The sequence below is a fragment of the Saccostrea echinata genome, unplaced genomic scaffold, assembly GCF_033153115.1.
Source record: "Saccostrea echinata isolate AGI-Se365-2 ecotype Australia unplaced genomic scaffold, CSIRO_AGI_Sech_v1 ptg000005l, whole genome shotgun sequence".
In the NCBI taxonomy this organism is placed as follows: domain Eukaryota; kingdom Metazoa; phylum Mollusca; class Bivalvia; order Ostreida; family Ostreidae; genus Saccostrea; species Saccostrea echinata.
Window position 1 is genome coordinate 8,917,240 of NW_026889754.1, and position 19,620 is coordinate 8,936,859.

Sequence of the window (19,620 nt, forward strand, 5' to 3'; positions counted from 1 at the left end):
ACCTTCCGATCACGGAGCGAACGCTCTACCGACTGAGCTACCGTGAACGGTTTCTTGAGAAGATTTGTGAACATTTTTCCTATATATCCCTATGTAGAACTTTGATAATGCATTGTGGCCCCACCCTACACCCGGGGGTCATGATTTCAACAAACTTGAATCTACACTACCTGACAATAATTCCACATGAGTTTCATCTTTCCTTGCCCATTGGTTCTTAAAAAAATATTTTTCAATAATGCCATTAATTTTTTGCTATTTCGTAATTATCTCCCCTTGGGGGAGGGCGTGGCCCTTCATTTGAACAAACTTGAATTCCCTTCACCCAAGGATACTTTGTGCCAAGTTTGATTGAAATTGTCCCAGTTGTTCTGGAGAAGAAGATGAAAATGTGAAAAGTTTACGACAACAACAACGACGCCGCCGACGACAGACAACCGACAAATTTCAATCAGAAAAGCTCACTTGAGTCTTCGGCTCAGGTGAGCTAATAATGTATAACATATTACATATAAAACAAGCGAGTACCTCATCAGTAGGACTGTCTATACATGTAGGATCAGGAGGGTCTGTATAGTCCATGCTGTTATCGTGTCGAGTCTCCATAGTAGAGATCCTCCGACAGTGATGCTAAGGTACATATAGAACTCACCGAAAAGAAAATGGTCTTTAGCCTGTGTTCAAGTCATTTTGTCAACAACAGAATTTATTTACAGCCTGAAAACAGATCCACATCAGAATGAAAGCAGATAACTTCACATCGTGAATTTAACATTCATCCTGAATTTGCATTACACATGTTGCGTGGTCATCAAGCTCAGTCCTTAGAAACGGGGACATACACATACGAAGGAAGTGTCCAGCACTCACTTCTCCAAAATCGTACTTCTACCAAGCCTTCTCCAATATCTTCTGTACGGTTATAGTGGATTTCCTTACCTTTCTGCAGGTTTTGTCGCTGTGGACTTTGGCCTCCACCAGACATGCCTCTTGAAGAAGGAGAGGGCAGAGAACATAGAACCCACATCCTGGAGGATCTGTGCCTGCCTACCCGTTGATCCGTTGAAGGCAGCTTGAAAATACAAATGGTACGAGAAAATGAAAAGTAATAAAACAACCTAAAGGCCAGTTCTGTATTTTTAGCTTGCTTTGGTAAAAAATAAATAAAGCAATGAAGTATTTTACATTTTAATATTACCATCATTGTTGGTGCGGACTGGCATTCGGTATACGGACCAAGCAGATTGTGGAAGAGAGATTCTTCCTCCACTGTAGGGTACCAATGTTTGAAGCTCCTCCGTGCTGGCGAGTGTCTGGACCGCTGCCCCGATGCGGCAAGAATGGGAGGGCCATCAACAGTTTAAGTAACGATGTGTTGCTTCCCTCGTCATGTACGTTGGTGCCAGGCCAAATCTTGGATGCAACGCCAGAGGGCTTGGATCCAGTGAAAGCAGCATACCTTGATGATAGCATTAGAAAAAATGTTGTGGATACCTTTTCAGGCTCGTAAAATGATGTCAACAAATAGAGGATAAATTAAGTGTAAATTGCCTTCAATATTTAAGTTCTTTGGACTTTTGATTACAATTTTTTAAAAAGTCTGTTAGCATGTAGTGAGGTTCCTCATTCCAAATTTATATTGAAATAATATATGTAATTACAAAAAAAGTATATTATATATCTCTTTCATATACCGTTCACGGTAGCTCAGTCGGTAGAGCGCTCGCTCCGTGCTCGGGAGGTCGCGAGTTCGAATCTCGGCCGCGACCTAAGTCGAGAGAAATGGGTAGCAACTGTTCCTTCGCCATGCGCTCGGCAGTTTGAAGTGAAAGTTGCGGGTCCTTCGTAACACAACCGAGGCCCCGTGTCACGGCAGGCTTTGACACGACAAAGATCCCTCACTGCTCAATGTCCCTGAGTGCCGAGTAAAGGTCAAAATTTGAAGCTTCACCGGTATATGGTGACGTCTCTTTATGAGTGAAAAATTCTCGAGAGGGACGTTAAACAAAACAAAAAAAAAATCAATCGAATGGGACGTAAAACAACATACAATCAATCAATCAATCAATCTTTCATATATTTTTAAATACTTGTACTATTTATAAGCCAAGGTGTGTACCTTACCTTCTAGGAGGAAACAACTGTGCTTAAGTGTGTATGAAGTTTATTTCTATGAAATATATGGAATTAACGAACAGTATACAAACTCAAAAGGTAATTAAACAATACAAATCAGGAACAGAGCACACACCGACATCCAAAACATCAGAGGGGGGATCAAGTACCATGGAGGAGCGAGTATCCCCCGCCGACCTATCACACCCGCGCGCTCCCTGCCACGGTCGGGAAATAACGTAAAACTCCGGTGCCAATTCAATTTGTAAACAATGGCCCATCAATTCGCATGAAAAAGGCCCACAGTACAAAAAACTATCTTTAAGCAATCGCTTAATGGTGGCTTCTAGAAGTTATTCCCTTTAAGCCACAATTAAGCTGCAGCTTTCAAGTGCTTAAGGTCCAAACTTCATTCAGCCACCTTTAAGTTGCAGCTTACTGGTGGCTTAATGTCCAATCTTAATCAAACCACCTTTACGCATCCTTTATCAAGTCTTCAAACTAACTTGTTTAGTTTAAAGTATATTTCAATTTCATGTATGCAAAATCTTTTCAATTTATAATTTGGTCTCGCTAATTCTTACACTTGTCAATACGTATAAACTCGGGCATTGAGAACAGCTTCTGCAAGTGCCTTAAAATTTCCCTACCAAAATCAGTTTGTTTAGATACTTTGTTTGCGTCTCCATACGAATGAAAAATTCTCGAGAGGGACGTTAAACAACAAACAAACAAAACAAAAAAAAATACTTATTTTAAAGTTATTTTTCCATAAACACATAATATATATTAAGTTTTTAAAAAAGACGTATTTTTCTCTTGTATATTGAGAGCCACGTTCCGCTTCTGAATTCCTAGGAAATATTGTAGCATAGAGTGATTTTATCACTTAAGGATAGCTTAAAGGTGCTTAATTGTGACTCAAAGACAACCATTAAGCCATCATTAAGGACCTATTAGCCACATTTAAGGCAAGTTTAAAGGAAGTGCTTCGTCTTTTGTGGTAGTCTACAGTATGAATGGACGCAATTCTAAATGCGTTATATATGTCTGCTTTGGCCAACAAACTTCCTATGCCAAGTTTTTGAACAAGTTCAACATATCTATCAATAGAATAGTAGCTTACTTTTGAGTTTGCTGGAGGAATGAACATAATATCTCAGTTTTAGGATAAGATAAATCATGGATAATGCGAAATTTACTGGGCTCAGATTTTGGGACAACCTCAGTTGGGAGGATTTAGATACTGGAAAAGGTGGTAATTCAAAGGGACCTGCTAGCCTACCTTTTTGAAAGCCTTTTTAAATGAAGGAGTCTATGATTTCTGGATGCTAGGCACAGCTCTTGTGATTTTTAGAGATATGTACTTGAGGGAAAACTTTGACAACTTAAATGAAAACTCTCTGAAAAACCTTGTACTAATTTTGAGCGGGCTTCTGTGTCATAGCTGGGGAGGAAAGAATTAATGTGTATTTTTGGAGGTTTACTGGTGTCGGGAGTTGAGGTGTTAGATTTGGAGTGCCTGCAGTAGGTAAGTTCCTTGCAATTGAACTTTGGGGGCAACTGCACTTTACCGGTACGTACAAATTACATGGAAATAACACGTGCTCTTTCTCTATAAGAGAGTCACGTGTCAGCGTGACGATTTCGCTAAAAAGGCCATAAATTGCAAAAATAACGTATTTTTTGAATTCCTCGTCATTTTGTATGTTAATAAACTTCGGTTAATTAACGAAGTTATTAATTAAAACCGAAAGCACTTTCAAAACAAACCATTCGCTTTCATTCCGTCAGCCACATTCAAGAGTCGTGACGTTGTTAAGCACGTGACTTATTTCAATGCTGTGATTGGTCAAGGTAAGTGACCTAAAATCGAGTTTGACAGTTGCGCTAAATGTAAACAGTGAATCAGCTGATTGTAGTACTATGCCTTTTGTTTACGATGATTTGTATGAGATATGCCGTGAACGGAGATTTTTAATCGATTGGCTGCAAAATTTTGGACTTCTTGGGAATTTTAGTGGGAAATGCGACTCTTGCAATGATGGAAATGTTAAATTAGTGGAAGACAAATCTTACAGTAAGGATGGTGTTGTTTGGAGGTGTAGCAATAGACAGTGTAACAAAAAAACGTCAGTAAGAGAGGGATCCTGGTTTTCCGGAAGCCATTTACTTCTAGAGCAGGCAGTAAAGTTAACATACTACTGGGTATACGAACTACCCGGGGATTTTATAGCTAGAGAACTTAAGATTGGTAGTGACCACACCATTGTAGACTGGAAAAATTTTGCAAGAGATGTTTGTCTCTGCATTTTAAGACGGGACAGTGAGAGGATTGATGGACCAGGAAAACACGTGGAGATAGACGAGAGTAAATTTGGCAAGAGTAAGTACCATCGTGGTAAGAGAGTGGATGGTGTTTGGTGGGATTGAAAGGGAGTCCAAGAAGTGTTTTTTTGAAGTAGTTGAAGACAGGAGCGCAAACACCCTGATTCCTATTATTAAGAAATTTGTAGAACCTGGAACCATTATTTTATCAGACTGCTGGAAAGCATATTCTAGTTTGAAATCGGAGGGATACGGTCATCTAACTGTTAATCATTCTATTGAGTTTAAAAATGAAGACACTGGAGCCTGTACAAACCTTATTGAGTCTACCTGGAACGCAGTAAAAAAATCTCTACCCAAAACCGGAACGCAGAAACAGCACTACGACAGTTATTTGATTGAATATTGCATAAGAAAGAAACATTTGAAAGACGTAGACGACAAATTTACCTCCTTTCTTTCTCTCATCAAACGGATTTACACCTGCAAAAAAAGACAACCATTGGCCACTTTGACTCCTAACAACAACGCAGACCATCTGAATGCTAGCGCAGACTTATTCGATGACTAAGGTAAGTTTAATCACATGTTTAGTCATATATTGGGGGCTGCCGCCCCCAAACCCCCGCTTAATTTTGCTAAAACCCGCTGTTTATCGTTCTTTCGCTTCCTAACGAAAACAAAATGGCGTCGCCCATCATAGCTGATACGTTGCTAAGTTTTAACGCCGCGCCACCTCACGCGCGGATCTAGAATCAAAATGGCGGCCGTACCGGTAAAGTGCATTCTATCCGAACTTTGGGTGTGGTCCTTTGTATAGTTGGCAGACGTGTGGGTATTGCCAAGGGAAGGATTTACACTTGTCCCCCCTGAGCAGACCTCCCCCCCCCCTCCTTTTGTTGAACAATCTGGATTAGCGAAAAGTATCGTATCATTTCTACGTTGACCTTTTGATTTTGAAAGGATATTGATGCACTGTTCTTCCACTGGTTATTTGCCATGGAAGATTTGATGATTACCTTAAACGACGGAAATTTTCATCATGAAGTTAAATACGCCAAACCCCATCGGTTGACAGTGTATAAATCTAACTAAACAGCAGTATTTTAAGAGACTTTTGGCTTTTGAAGGATATTTTAATAGAAAGATGCAGGAGAATATGAGGAAGGCATCAGTCCACTGATAAATAGTTAAGGAGTTTTTGGCTTGTTGCCATGTTGGAAGTTAATGGAACCTGCCCTAATAGTAACAGATACGGGGTCGTTAAATTGGTTAGGTAATAGGTATTTGAGATAATGAATTCATTGTCCCATATTGTTGGTTTTGTTTTTTGACTTATCCCCGCCTCTGAAGGGATGTTTCTGGTGGGTATATTTTTTTCTCTTGCTGACTCACCTGTTTTACTACTGAAAACATTATAAATTAAAGACAAAAGTTGCTGGAGCTGAGGTGTCTGATGGATCTGGAATGCGCGCAGTCTGTTAAGTTGCATCGTTTTGTTGCTTAATTTTCTCCGCTGCCAATTTTACATAGTCATCATGGGTGTTTAAAGCTGCAGGTGAGGTAGTTTCAGATAGTTGTTCATATACCACGTGCTAGATGTGCTTTTTATTGCACTACTCTTCCGGTTGGAAAGCTGTGCTGTTTTTGGCCGAGATACGTCACTTTTTTGACTTGGCATTGTTAAATGAGAAAGAATATAGAACACATAATCACACGAAGAACTACATGAACTTGTCGCTAATGTGTAAAATATATCAATTTTTGGAATTTATCTGGCAGTCCTTGTAATTATTAATGCTTAAATATCCCACCAAGCATTAATCATCTGGGTTTACAAACTTAAATAATTCAAAAGGCCTAACTAATAGGCGGATAAGCATGGTTGTTAACAAATCAGAAGTTTTTTAGGGCTGCAGGTATGGACAACAGAATTGAAGATGCTATAATGAGCCACCCTAAAGAGAAGCATCACTTAATACCTACTTTATGTTTACTGTTAAATTGACCAGAGAGATGGTGATGCTACATTAAACATCTCATATGAGTACAAAATAATTAAGCTGCTCCAAATATGTATACATGCAAATAATTAATGGTTTGTGTTATTGTAACCAAAACTTAACACTAGCCTTAATTGAAAGGAATGCACAATTACTGCATTCCTAATACTTCTCCAATACTTACGCTGTTAAGCATGGGTGGAGGGGATCCCCGTGTTTCAAATGCTCCAGAGGGGGGTTGTCGAGGTGGACACCGTCCGCTGCTAAGTGTGACAAGTTTTGCTAAAACCCTGTGTGCCTCCAGAAAGATTCTTTCATGTGACTGTGTCTGTGCAAGAAGGCTGTTAATATCAACAACAGAATTTTTTTACCCTGCGGCACTCGCCGATGGGTCTAGTTTTAGAAGCCGACAAAAATTACTTTTTTGAGTCCAATCCCTGGAATCAAATACTCAGAAAATGAGGGAATGTTTGTAACGATCTTCTCACTTGGTAAATATCCAATGTCACTGCCGCCTATTTGTATGAAATGTATGTCGGGAAGCCCTGTTATTCCTTTTTACATACTATGAAGGCCACAAGTACGCAGTCCCCCTTTAGTACATTCAGTTATTTCGTAATTCTCTGCATCTAAACTAAAATCCTGGTAGAGTCCATAAACTCAGAAAGTCTACGAATGTAGGAATGTCCAAGAAGACAGATCTGTATTTTCACAGAATCGGGATCTACTCCTGCCATGGTAAAGTATACGACCACGCGGTTTACCCAGCATATGGATGTTAAACACTGCTAAAAACTTGCTTGCCTTGAATATCGCTACTTTTGAGAAGTAGGCTGGTGAATAGAACTGCTAGAACACAGAAACGATGTTATTTCAAGAAGTCTTGCTGGTTCACAAAGATAATGTATATTTATTTTTCAATGCACGGAACAGGCTTTGCTAAAATGGCGCAACAAAAACAAATATTTTGATTTGTTTAAAAATCCGTACCTATCCGACGGTGTTAAATTTATCAGATTTCTCATAGCGGCATAAAAAGCTGTGATTATATTCTTTAATGTTGGGGCTGAATTTCCAGAAGTGAATTATAAAAGACTGTCCCGGGGTTGGAGGAAGGTGCCAGACCAAATATTTAGCCGAGTCTAATCTCCACCGAGATTATTACTGTTGCAGATGAGGGTGTTAGATTATTTTGAAACACCTAACTAGAATTTATGAAATTTCACGCGATGCTGTTTCGTTAAACTAGACTTAAGCAGCTCCTCTGCTTTCGCGCTGACTCGGATCTTTTTCGTTTCCTCATTTTTCCCCCTGAAGTTAGAGAATTTTCCATTGGATAGATACCGTAACATAATACAATCTAAAAGAGACCAGAATTTTGTTATTCATAGATTAAAAATTGCAATACACTGTCATTCATAAGAAAAAACTCTTTCCTTTATATGTTGAGAGCTGCATCCTCTGCATTGACTTCAGAATCAACAGTAGCCTTAAATATATTTCTCTTCTCCGTCTTTTTCTTTGATTTCAAAAATTTAACGTCATTAAAATTGACGTCGTAAAATTTACCTGGCAGTTTAACTCTTCTTTTCTACATCTTTGCTTGTTAGTCTCGTAACTCTCTTATCGGCTTGTTCTTCGAATTTTAGTAGATTGAGCGCGACAGTTTGGATCCTCCCTTCGTGAGCTTTCTTAGGTAGAGACCTTTGATAATCTGGATAAAGTGCTAAAGGGTGCTTGGAAAAGTTATAAACATCACACTTTACAGTCATTTTTTAGTTTGATTTGAAATGTTTTTTGGTCCGCAGCACTTAAAACAGGTTATTTTCTATGATGAAATCTTTCCTTTCTTGTAGCGGCCTTATGCGAAATTGCCTACAGGCATGATAGTGACGCATTGAGTATCGTTGGTGTCATGCACTGGACTGCTTTCTGTGGTCTCATATGTTTTCCTAAAGGATACTTGTGTATTGATATAACTTGTTCCTATGAGATGTTACTGCGCACTCTCGGTAGTTTCATATATGAAAGTAGGGTCATTGCGAATCTTTGCGATGTTATATACAAATAGGTAAAAGACAGAACATGGCGGATGGATCACACTGTTTTTCTGTTTATACTTGTAAGCTTCATTTGTCTACTCTAAAATGCTTAGAGGTAATTTTCGGACAATTGGGTTTTCCTTTTCAGCCTTAATGAGGAATAAACACAAGGCACTTCCATATGGAAAAATACTTGAAGACAATGACATTAGAGTGACCTTCCAGTCTTTGATGGAGAAATTCATATCTAGATCATCTGAATTGGCCAATATGGGGTCCACTTAGACAAATGAAAGCTTTAATCATATGGCAGCTTCTAAAGACCAAAGAAATTGTAAATACATGACATCCCTGTTAAAATATAATATTCATAGTTCTTAATGTTGAAAAGATGTATTTGATCAAATTGATACATGTACTCATCTCGTATAGCATAAAATATTTATAAACAATAGCAATAAATATACAAGTGCAATAAAGCTTATTTTTCAATACATCTGTAATGCAGGTTTTATTGAGGCTCGGAAAGCCTTGTCTCAAGACTCTCTGCCAAAAAATGATGGGTTTGAATACATATCTGAGGTAGAATGTGTTACGTGCAGCCATTCATGATTTGACATTTTTAGTATTATTTATCATATTATATTTGCTGATTTTCTGGCATTATTTTTGTTGAAAGTAATTTGAATATTGTTTTATGTCTGTTTACATTTTCTTTAATTACACCTTATTTTTACTTTTATTAATTATGGGACGCTTACCAACTTACATTTTTAAAATTATTTCTTTCTAATGCATGTGTACAATAATTATATAAACATACAAGTTTTCAACCAGTGAAAGTTCTTGGAACTTAAAGAAGAATTTACTTTTAGCTTCAGTTATTACAATTGTTTAAAATTGTCGCCCGCCTAGCGCAGTGGTAAGAGCGTCTGCTGTAGAGTCGTGAAGTAAGGAGTTGATCCTTACGTCGCAGGTTCGAATCCCACTGTGGGACGTGGAGACCGGTCCTTCGGATGAGACCGTATAAACCGAGATCCCGTGTCGCAGAATGTGCTGGCACGAAAAAGATCCCTCACTGCTCAATGGCCGTAAGTGCCGAGTATAGGACAAATTTGCAGCTCTCGACCGGCAAGTGGTGGCGTCTCCACACGAGTGAAAAATTCGAGAGAGGGACGCTAAACAACATACAAACAAATTTATTCTACAGATGTTTGCCATTTAGAGGAATCTTGCGTGATAGAAAGTATTTATCGAAACAGGGCCTTTTCTCTTTTTTTTTTCCTGTTCAACTCCATCGTACAGACTAATCATGCAGAGCAAGTTCCTAAAATTTGATAACTAGAAGGAGAACCAACTTAAATCAACATTACATGTTAAATCAAAAGACAAATTGTTTTTATCAGAAGTTGGTGTCCGCAACCAGGTTATTGCTAGCGCTCTCGAGCGCTAGCAACTACGTTAGTCTATATTTCTGGAATACGCATGCTGAACTTCACGGTCGGGCATTCTGGGAAAACCACTGCAGATAGACTGTGCGATAACAATTTCGTTTTGTCATACAAATATAGATATGATCAGAATTAATTTACACTAGCCTTTCCTGTCTGATATGTGCGATATACATTTCTTACGTTAGAGACAGGCGATACCAGTCTAGATCCGGTTCTGAATTTTTTTATTTATTGCCTAACCTACACATAAAAGTACAAGAAAACTTAGGTCAAATAATGCCAAGATTCTAGACATCTAGCTTTCCTCACAGTTATACCACCTTCCTGGATAATTTCGGCAAGCTCGGAAAAAAACTTTTCAGAGTATGTCGGAAAGACTTGTCAGTTTAGTTTTTATCATCTGAAAATATATATGATCTGAAGTTTCGTGTTTTGTTGTCTATCCTGCACGTATATGAACAAAAAGTAACAGTTACTCGGGTCTTATAAAACGAAGACTGTTATTTCTATAATTGTCATGAATACCTAGCTTTTCTAATCTACCTTCATTGATTTTTCCGGCAAGTTCGGAAAACCACCGCAACCTCAGATATGTTTACCGAGCTTGCCGGAAAGTTCCGAGAAGATGCGATTGCTAAAAAACAGTACCACACTGGAATATTTTAAACTAGGTGCTTATTGGTTCTACTGACCTTTTTTTTCACCTCCAAATTGAAATTACAGTAGAATACAGAATGCTTAAAGCACAGTCATGAGTTATGCATTGCCGACGTGAAGCCCACTCTTAGATTAACCATTCTGAATTATGACCCCCCCCCCCCCGACTCAACCCCGGCCCCCAGTGCTCCAATGTGCCTTCTTATTAATAATTAATCGATTCAGCAAATTTAACAAATGGTTCAGATATCTTCTGTATTTTATTATGCTACAGCGCTAGCTCACCAATCTTTTAAAAAGATAAGCTTGTGATATAACTAATCCATTCATCTTTGAACCTCTTTTACTATATACGTTTAAACCTGTGATCGATACATGTATTTGTGTCGTTCTCAGCTCTTTTTCTGTATGAACAGGAGTCAAACCACGCTTCATACTAACACCGAGTGAAAATTTGGTGCGCCGCATTATCGGTCGAAGTTTTTTGGCATTATCTCATTAATAGTGTTTGTGCATATAACGTCATATTTTAAAAATAGTTGATGTCGGAGTATTATTAGTTAGACACTTAGCATTTTGATCAAAGTTTGGTTGAATTGCTCAATAATCCCATTTCCCATCGGGTGATAGGGAGTGGTTCGCGACTGCTGCACACTTGCTTACTTTCATATAACATTGCTAGTAAGGTTTCTGCCCTGACCACTGTAATATAAAAATTTTCACACAGTATTTTAGCCGTTTGATTGAAAAGATTGAGATTAACGAGTAAATTGATCTGTAATTACTAATATATTTTCAAAACCATTTTTATACGCCCGTCTTAAGACGGGACGTATTATGTTATAGCGTTCATGTCCGTGTGTCCGTTTCTTAGCTTTTCCGTGTCCGGCTCATAACTTAAATACTAATAGGCCTAGAATAACCGTTAATCTGGAAATTTTTACGTCGATTTATTTTCGCAAATCTGGACCAAAAAGCTGTTGCTTAATTTCTACGTTTCAAAATCTTGCGAATTGTCATTGCAAAATTAAAAAGCGCTTAAAATTTTCATAACAGTTTATAAGTTACGCATGTACATACAATAAATAACGTATATACATACAATAAATTACGCATGTACACACAATATTAAACGTTGCCTACGATCAATAATCAGATGATAAAGTTCCTCATTAACAATCTGTCGTGCATTAACAATCTCCCGTGTCGGGATTTGTTGTTGGATAAAACAACTGGCTTCTCTTTCGTGGAGAAATAATTTAAGAGAGACATACTGCCTGTCAAACCATCGGACGATATTGAATGTAGTGATGGTATTCTCCACGCATGGATTATCATGGGAAATTACCTTGTAGTATAAACAGGTTTCTTAAAAATGACCACTGCTTACGAACAGCTGTTCACCGGGTTAAAAACAGACACCAGCTGTCAGCAAAGTTTTTGTTGTTGAAAAATATTTTTGCGAATGCAATGCACATGTAGATTTGCTTAAAATCTATCTACAGTAAAAAAAAATTTCAGATACAGGCCTGTTATCAAACTTTTTCAGATGCTACATCTAGGGTAGAAGGATTGTCGCACATTAAAACCAGGTCGCTCGATCTGACCTTTCATAAAGATACTCTGGCCAAATATGGAAAAATCCTGTCCGGCTCCTAACTAGAAAACTATTAGAATCATGAAACTTGGCCAGTTTATGCATCTTTGGTAGAAGGTGTGTCGCGACCTATTTCAAGGTCAATGTGACCTTTCAGTGAAATTAAAAAAAACTATGTCTTTTATATTACACAATCCCAAAAAATGTCAGAGTATTGCAGTATGTTTATTAAAAAGTGTTAAATCAAGAAAATACTAGTCTTATTTTTTTCATTATATTCTTTACAGCAATCTTTTACAAGAAAAATACCACCTCTCCCATGGGTGTAATTATCAGGCACTGTTCAAGTAAAATTTTGATAGCAGAAAAGTGCATGTCAAATTAGAGATAAATTAATGAGTTTAGTGTGAGGAGATAACTAGTAGAGCATCTCTGATCAAGCAACCGTTCACGGTAGCTCAGTCGGTAGAGCGCTCGCTTCGTGATCGGGAGGTCGTGAGTTCTAATCTCGGCCGCGACTCACCTAAGTCGATAAAAAATGGATCGCAACTGTTCCTTCGCCATGCGCTTGGCACTTTGAAGTGAAAGTTGCGGGTCCTTCGGATGGGAACTTAAAAACCGAGGCCCCGTGTCACGGTAGGCGTTGGCACGATAAAGATCCCTCACTGCTCAATGGCCCTAAGTGCCGAGTAAAGGTCAAAATTTGAAGCCCTTCACCGGTATATGGTGACGTCTCTCTATGAATGAAAAATTCTCGAATGGGACGTAAAAAACAATCAATCAATCAATCGTCTGCACTCTGCAGTCCCATCCTCTACAACATGCCTGTAGGCATCGTGGACAGCCGTCTGTTTATTCAAAAACAACAATTCCTTTTCAGTGAGTTATAAAATAATATCATAAATGTGTCTAGTGTCTGCAAAACCATAAACAGTGAAATGTGAATATGTTAATCAAAGAAAATAAAATAATCTTATATTCTCTTGAATGCTATAATTCTGTAAGGAAATTAAAAATTAGATAAAATTGTCCTTTAATATATATATATATATATATATATATATATATATATATATATATATATATATATATACTTGTGTGAAGCAAACATACTCTGACTCTGGGTGGAACAGGCATATTTTGGGTGGCAAGACTCCTACTTGTGTCTTTCTTCTTGCCTCGCACTTCCTCCTTCAGGGATTTCACCTCCTGAGCCAGATCTTCATTTTTTTTTTATCAAGCTTTTCTAATAACTGAATGATGACATGTGAAAAAAATACAATGACTATAATGTCCATTTCAAATGTTCAAGTGAATGAAGGAATGTTTTTAAATTTTCTGTGAGTTATTGGTTTGTAAATCGCACAGACTTGTCACGTAGGCATATTTCATGAAGCGCGCTAGCGCGTTAGATAACACAAGTCTGTGTGATTTACACACATATAATTCACACTAACCTGAAAAACATTCCTTATATTTACAATTTACAAGTTTAAAAGTACTTATAATATAGTCAATATTTGAATTTCTTGCTGCCTTATATCGCTACATTTTTATTTTCGTCTCTGTAGTCTCATTGTGACGTCACTAGCGCGGGTTTCGCCTTGTATATTTTATATATTTATATATTTTATATATTTATATATATGTATACACAAAAATGACTTTCAAATCAATTTTACAGTTGGCTTATTAGAAAATCAAAGCAAATGTAAATATTTGATTATATATAATATAATGTAAATTGTGACCTTTCTATTTCAATTTTACAATTGTGAATAAAGTCAATCCATGTCCTGTTAATGTTTAAGTTACCTCATATTTTCATCTAAAAAACACAAATGCTTTCCAAAAACAATGAGTTTACAACATGTACAATGTTTATTTCTACAGGAAATAATGAACAGAACTATAATCAACAAGGTTAAAACCAAATGCAGTCTAATATATTAAATTCCGATTTCTGAACTTACGGTTATTTATTATTATATATATTTTATACATATGTTTTTTTTTTATTGCCGTTTGTAAATATATATAATACAAATGAGAGTATTATAACAACTTGATTATTCACTGAATTTTTATATTTTCATAATAAGATGTAAAAATTGCATATTCTTATGAATACTCAGCTTCAGTCTAAGCTTAAGAGGCCAGAGGTAGAGAAAGGGAATCAGAGAATTTGTTCAGTAATATATATATATATATATATATATATACCAATGTATTGTATGTTTGTTTGTAAGTTGTTTAATGTCCCTCTCGAGAATTTTTCACTCATATGGAGACGCTACCACTTGCCGGTGGAGAGCTGCAAATTTTGTCCTATACTCGGCACTTACGGCCATTGAGCAGTGAGGGATCTTTTTCGTGCCAGCACCTACTGCGACACGGGACCTCGGTTTATACGGTCTCATCCGAAGGACCTGTCTCCACGTCCCACAGTGGGATTCGAACCCGCGACGTAAGGATCAACTCCTTACTTCGCGACTCTAGAGCAGACGCTCTATCCACTGCGCCACGCGGGCGACTGAAAAAGTTTAGCTTTCTTAACAACCCTAACAAAAAAATACTATAGTTAACTATAGTTTACTATAGTTAACTATAGTACCAAAGTAAAAACTTTGGAACTTTGATTTACTATAGTGAAAACTTTGGAACTTTGATTTACTTCAGTGAAAACTTTGGAACTTTGATTTACTATAGTAAAAACTTTGGAACTTTGATTTACTATAGTAAAAACTTTGGAACTTTGATTAAGTACCTTAAATCCTGTGGAAGTATGTTTTTGATTCCCATTCTTTACATTTTATGATATTTCAAGTTTAAGATTCATAAAAGCTTTAGAGAACATTTTTAAAACCCGACCCCTTCCCTAAAAGAATAATGTACAAGATATGAATTTTAATGTAAAGATTGTCGCTTGCGCCGATAAATAAGCAATATTTATTTCAATGTATTTAATTTTAATGTTATGCAGATGTAACGTAAGTCTTATTTATGGAGAAAAAATAATATATTATTGTGTCATTTAGAATCAAAATATCTGCTTCATCAACTTCAGTCAACATGTATTTTTTTTTAATTGATAAATGTAAATATTGCATTTGAATTAACTACTTTGTATATTTAAATAAAGATGTACAACAAAAAACAGCCCTAACCAACCCCATATCCATCCCTCCCCTAAAACGGCTAAATAATAAAAAAAATAATTAAAATACATAAGTTCTTAAACTAATGAAGAAACTTTGATTAAGTATAGGGAAAACTTTGAAACTTTAATTAACTATAGTAAAAACTTTCGAACTTTGATTTACTATAGTGAAAACTTTGGAACTTTGATTTACTATAGTGAAAACTTTGGAACTTTGATTTACTATAGTGAAAACTTTGGAACTTTGATTTATTATAGAAAAACTTTGGAACTTTGATTTACTATAGTGAAAACTTTGAAACTTTGATTTACTATAGTAAAAACTTTGGAACTTTGATTTACTATGGTAAAAACTTTAGAACTTTGATTTACTACAGTGAAAACTTTGGAACTTTGATTTACTATAGTAAAAACTTTGGAACTTTGATTTACTATAGTGAAAACTTTGGAACTTTGATTTACTATGGTAAAAACTTTGGAACTTTGATTTACTGTAGTAAAAACTTTGGAACTTTGATTTACTATAGTTAACTATAGTAAACTAGTTAACTATAGTTTACTGTAGTATTTTTTGTTAGGGAATGGCTGTAACTGACGCAGAACTATATGTTTTTTGCTTAAATGTTCATGCAGCATAGACTCCAATTCGATACATTTTTCATGAGGTATTCTGATTAATATTTGCACTGTGTCAATTTCAAAACCTAAAAATACAAGACAGTGAGTGGGATAAACCGTTTTGTCATCAGCAATGGGGACCAGCAGCCCATTGGAAAGCATTTATCGATATAATATAAACCATCAACTTTGAATCCTAAAAGGTCAAAATCCCCAGGGATAATAGGTAGTTACCTGAATGCTGATTTAATATCTACTTTTGCAATAAAGGCACCTTCACCAACCTTGGCCAACATTTTTATGACTGTATCAAAGGATTATAATGAACTGTGGACTCACTAGGGTCTATATAATGATTTACACTGTTGTCTGTAGGATATGATAGGTGCGTAATCAATCGCCACCCAGCATTCTCCCCCTACTGGAGATACTCGGAGATTAGATATGGGTAGTTCTTTGTAGGGCCCCCTACCCTGCCTAATTCAACTTCTTTGTTAATTTTTTCTTTAATTTCTGCTTTGTGTTCATAGACTGAAATTAAATTGTTGTTTTCTATATGTAACCTATGACCTGAGTAATAAAGTCTGAACCCCTGAGAAAAACCACTTAACAACTTTTTTGTTACGGTTTTGTTTGGATAATGATCAAGGTAACTCATTAATATAGGAATTTTAATTGGTGTTCTTCCTAGGACCCAAATATTTTTGGCTACTTCCCCTGTAATTTTGGATGTGGGATTGGGGTCTTTGGTAGGAGTTTGGTTGAGCTTGTTGTCTTGTATATGCATTTCTATATTGTGATTGAGGTTGCATGGGCTGGGTTCGAAAGGAGTTGGTGGGGTTCGATGAGCTACTGGTATTTGCCTGGGCTCTTTGATAATTGCATTGTATGACTGGGTGCATGCCGGGCACAAGGTGTACACATGTGCATGTACTGACATGGATTTTGACTGCAGGACCCTTTAAAATTGAAATCAAAGCAACATTTGTTTATTTGTGTGTTCTGAGTCTGGGGAAGACCCAGCTAATAACTAGGATTCATGTATAACAACCACAGCTCTGAATCAACTAATGCCCAAGAACTAGAGGGATCTGTCGATTTCCGCAGACGATACTGCGTGTCATATTGATACCACCCTGTAGCCCCCCTTGAAGCTCCCAAACGAACTGTATGGATATACTTCAGCATATCTACTGCTTTATCTGGATGGGCAGATATGTAAATGGATGCAAACATGAGCATGACACCCGTCCATTTTTCAATTGAATATATTTTGGACACATTTTTCCTGTGGCACTTAGGGTTAGTTTTTTATCATTACCCCCAGGTTTAGGTGGAAGCAGAGATTGTAATTCTACAAACTGACCCTCAATTATTTTTTTTTTCAAAGATTGATTAATGTGCATACCCAAATTATGGACAGAGTGCACTGGCAGGGCTTCCTGATTCTGGCTTGTTTGGGGCCTGGGGCTGTGCTTGCACCTGGCTGACATGCTGTGTCGTGGAAGTCTGTAGCAGTTGGGTCTGTTTTTTAGTCTGCTGAGGCTGCATGGGTTGACGAGATGGTCCTGGCGTACCTTGCTGCTGTTGTGTCATGAAAGTCTGCTGTGGTTGGGTTTGCTGGAGAACATTCTGCAGTGGCTGTGCAGGTATTGTAGTAGGTTGGACTTGTTGGTTGAAATGCTGCATTAATGTCTGCTTGCTGACTTGCTGTTGTGTCGTGGCAGCCGGCAGTGGTTGGGTGTCATGTTGGGTCTGCTGAACCTGCATGGGATGATGACATGGACCTGGCGTAGGTTCTGGATGGGGTTGAATGTTCGGGGATGGGGTTACTTGAGTGCGATCCATCCGCCTCCTTGCACGACCCCGATTCTCCATTGTTGTTGTTTGAGATGGGCCAAACCGCTGAGGTGGCCTGCCTTTCGTAGCTCGCTTAGTGCGTGGCATGTCGAGTCCCAAAAATTAAAATAAACCATTAATAAAAGAATTTATCTAATCATACAAAATATTAAAATGAATAGGAAACATGTAGTCAAAGGTGCTAAATTCAGTGCCATAAAGTAAAGTAAGTTTTACAATTTACAACAAAAAAGTAGGCCTAGCTGTAATTTTCTTTTCTTTTTTTTTATCTAATATTTATCCAGTTACAGAAAATTGAAGATGAAAATAGATAAGTCGAAGATTCGCAAAGATAAAGTTACATAATTATTATTTATTAGATATTATTCGATTAATTTTTTTTCCCACTTGCGACAAAGATGGCGGCTAGCACATGGTGATGCGAAAAAGAAAAAAACTGAAATGCATTTGACCTGATCTCAAACCTTTGTCATCGAATAGATAAATAAACAGTACAATTTCATAAAAAACATTATTAGCAATCAAGACGTTTTTAGCAACAATCTATTTTAAAAATTTACACTTAGCCATTATTGTTTTTTTTTTTTAAATTTATTTACACCAACCTTGCAACTAGCATGTAATCGACAAAGAGAGAGTTTGCAGCACGAGCGCTTTCTTTATATAATTGAAAGTTAAATAACTCGTGCTGAAACAAGGAGAGATAACTGCGCCAAAAAATTGCGCTTCCAAGATAAAAGCATCTTATTCGCATACAGGCGAGATAGATGCCAATATATATATATATATATATATATATATATATATATATATATATATATATATATATATATATTCCTACCATTGTGAACAGAACAGTTGGACTAATTTGAATTCAGTATGTCCGTCACTAACAATATTATTAATTCGAGGAGGAGAGGAGGATAACAGCCAAACACCCAAGCCTAAAGTGGCTCGAGTTGTTGTAAAAGGAACTTCGATAGTTGCAGAAAAATAATTCTTTACTTTTCGAATTGGTTTGACCGTGTGAATGAAATATATGGAGATAACGAACAGTATTCAAGCTCAAAAGTCCATTAATCAATACAAAACAGGAGCAGAGCAAACACGGACCTCCAAACATCAGAGGTGGGATCAGGTGCCATGGAGGAGTGAGCATCCCCTGCCCACAGGTCACACCCGCCGTGTGCTCCTTGTCATGATCGGGAAATAACGGGAAAATCCGTCGACAATTCAGTATGTAAATAATGGCCTAACAATTAGTGAGAAAAACGTCAGTCAGCATTTGACTCAATGATAAATTGTATTTGCTGACAAAGTCATTGTATCGACCATAGAACTTACGAAATTATGACTTTAAACGAGAGTAAAATTTTTCCACATTAATTTACTTCTTTTAATTTGGAGGAAGAAAAAAAACAATCCGACGCCTGCCATTGGCTGCCAAGAAAAAATGCACCAGCACAGAAAAACTACACGTCTGCCCTTTTATTTATTTGAGTTAATTTTTATTGATATTTTACTTTTGTATATCAATTACTTGACATTTGACAATTTATTGGGAGTTGAACTATGTTCAATCTCCCCTAGTCATCACGGGCTTTTCGTGCGCAGTAATTTGTATTGATTATATAGTGGCCGAAAGTGGGGCTTCTGTGTCGACCAATTTACTTCTGTGATATTCAACTCAAACATGTATAAACATCCGCCACAAAATAGTTCACGTCATTTTCTTCTGAATGATCTAATTTTAATAATTTGAAATGTAAGTAAATGTAATGATGAA

General features: G+C 37.0%; 1 protein-coding gene across 1 annotated transcript; it reads right to left on the reverse strand.

The window, feature by feature from the left end:
* Positions 1 to 17,387: 17,387 nt before the first annotated feature.
* On the reverse strand, positions 17,388 to 17,921 carry LOC133179620 (activating signal cointegrator 1 complex subunit 2 homolog). Its single transcript, XM_061314329.1, has one exon. The coding sequence runs from the start codon at positions 17,919 to 17,921 to the stop codon at positions 17,388 to 17,390; it is 534 nt and encodes a 177-aa protein (XP_061170313.1).
* Positions 17,922 to 19,620: the final 1,699 nt, after the last annotated feature.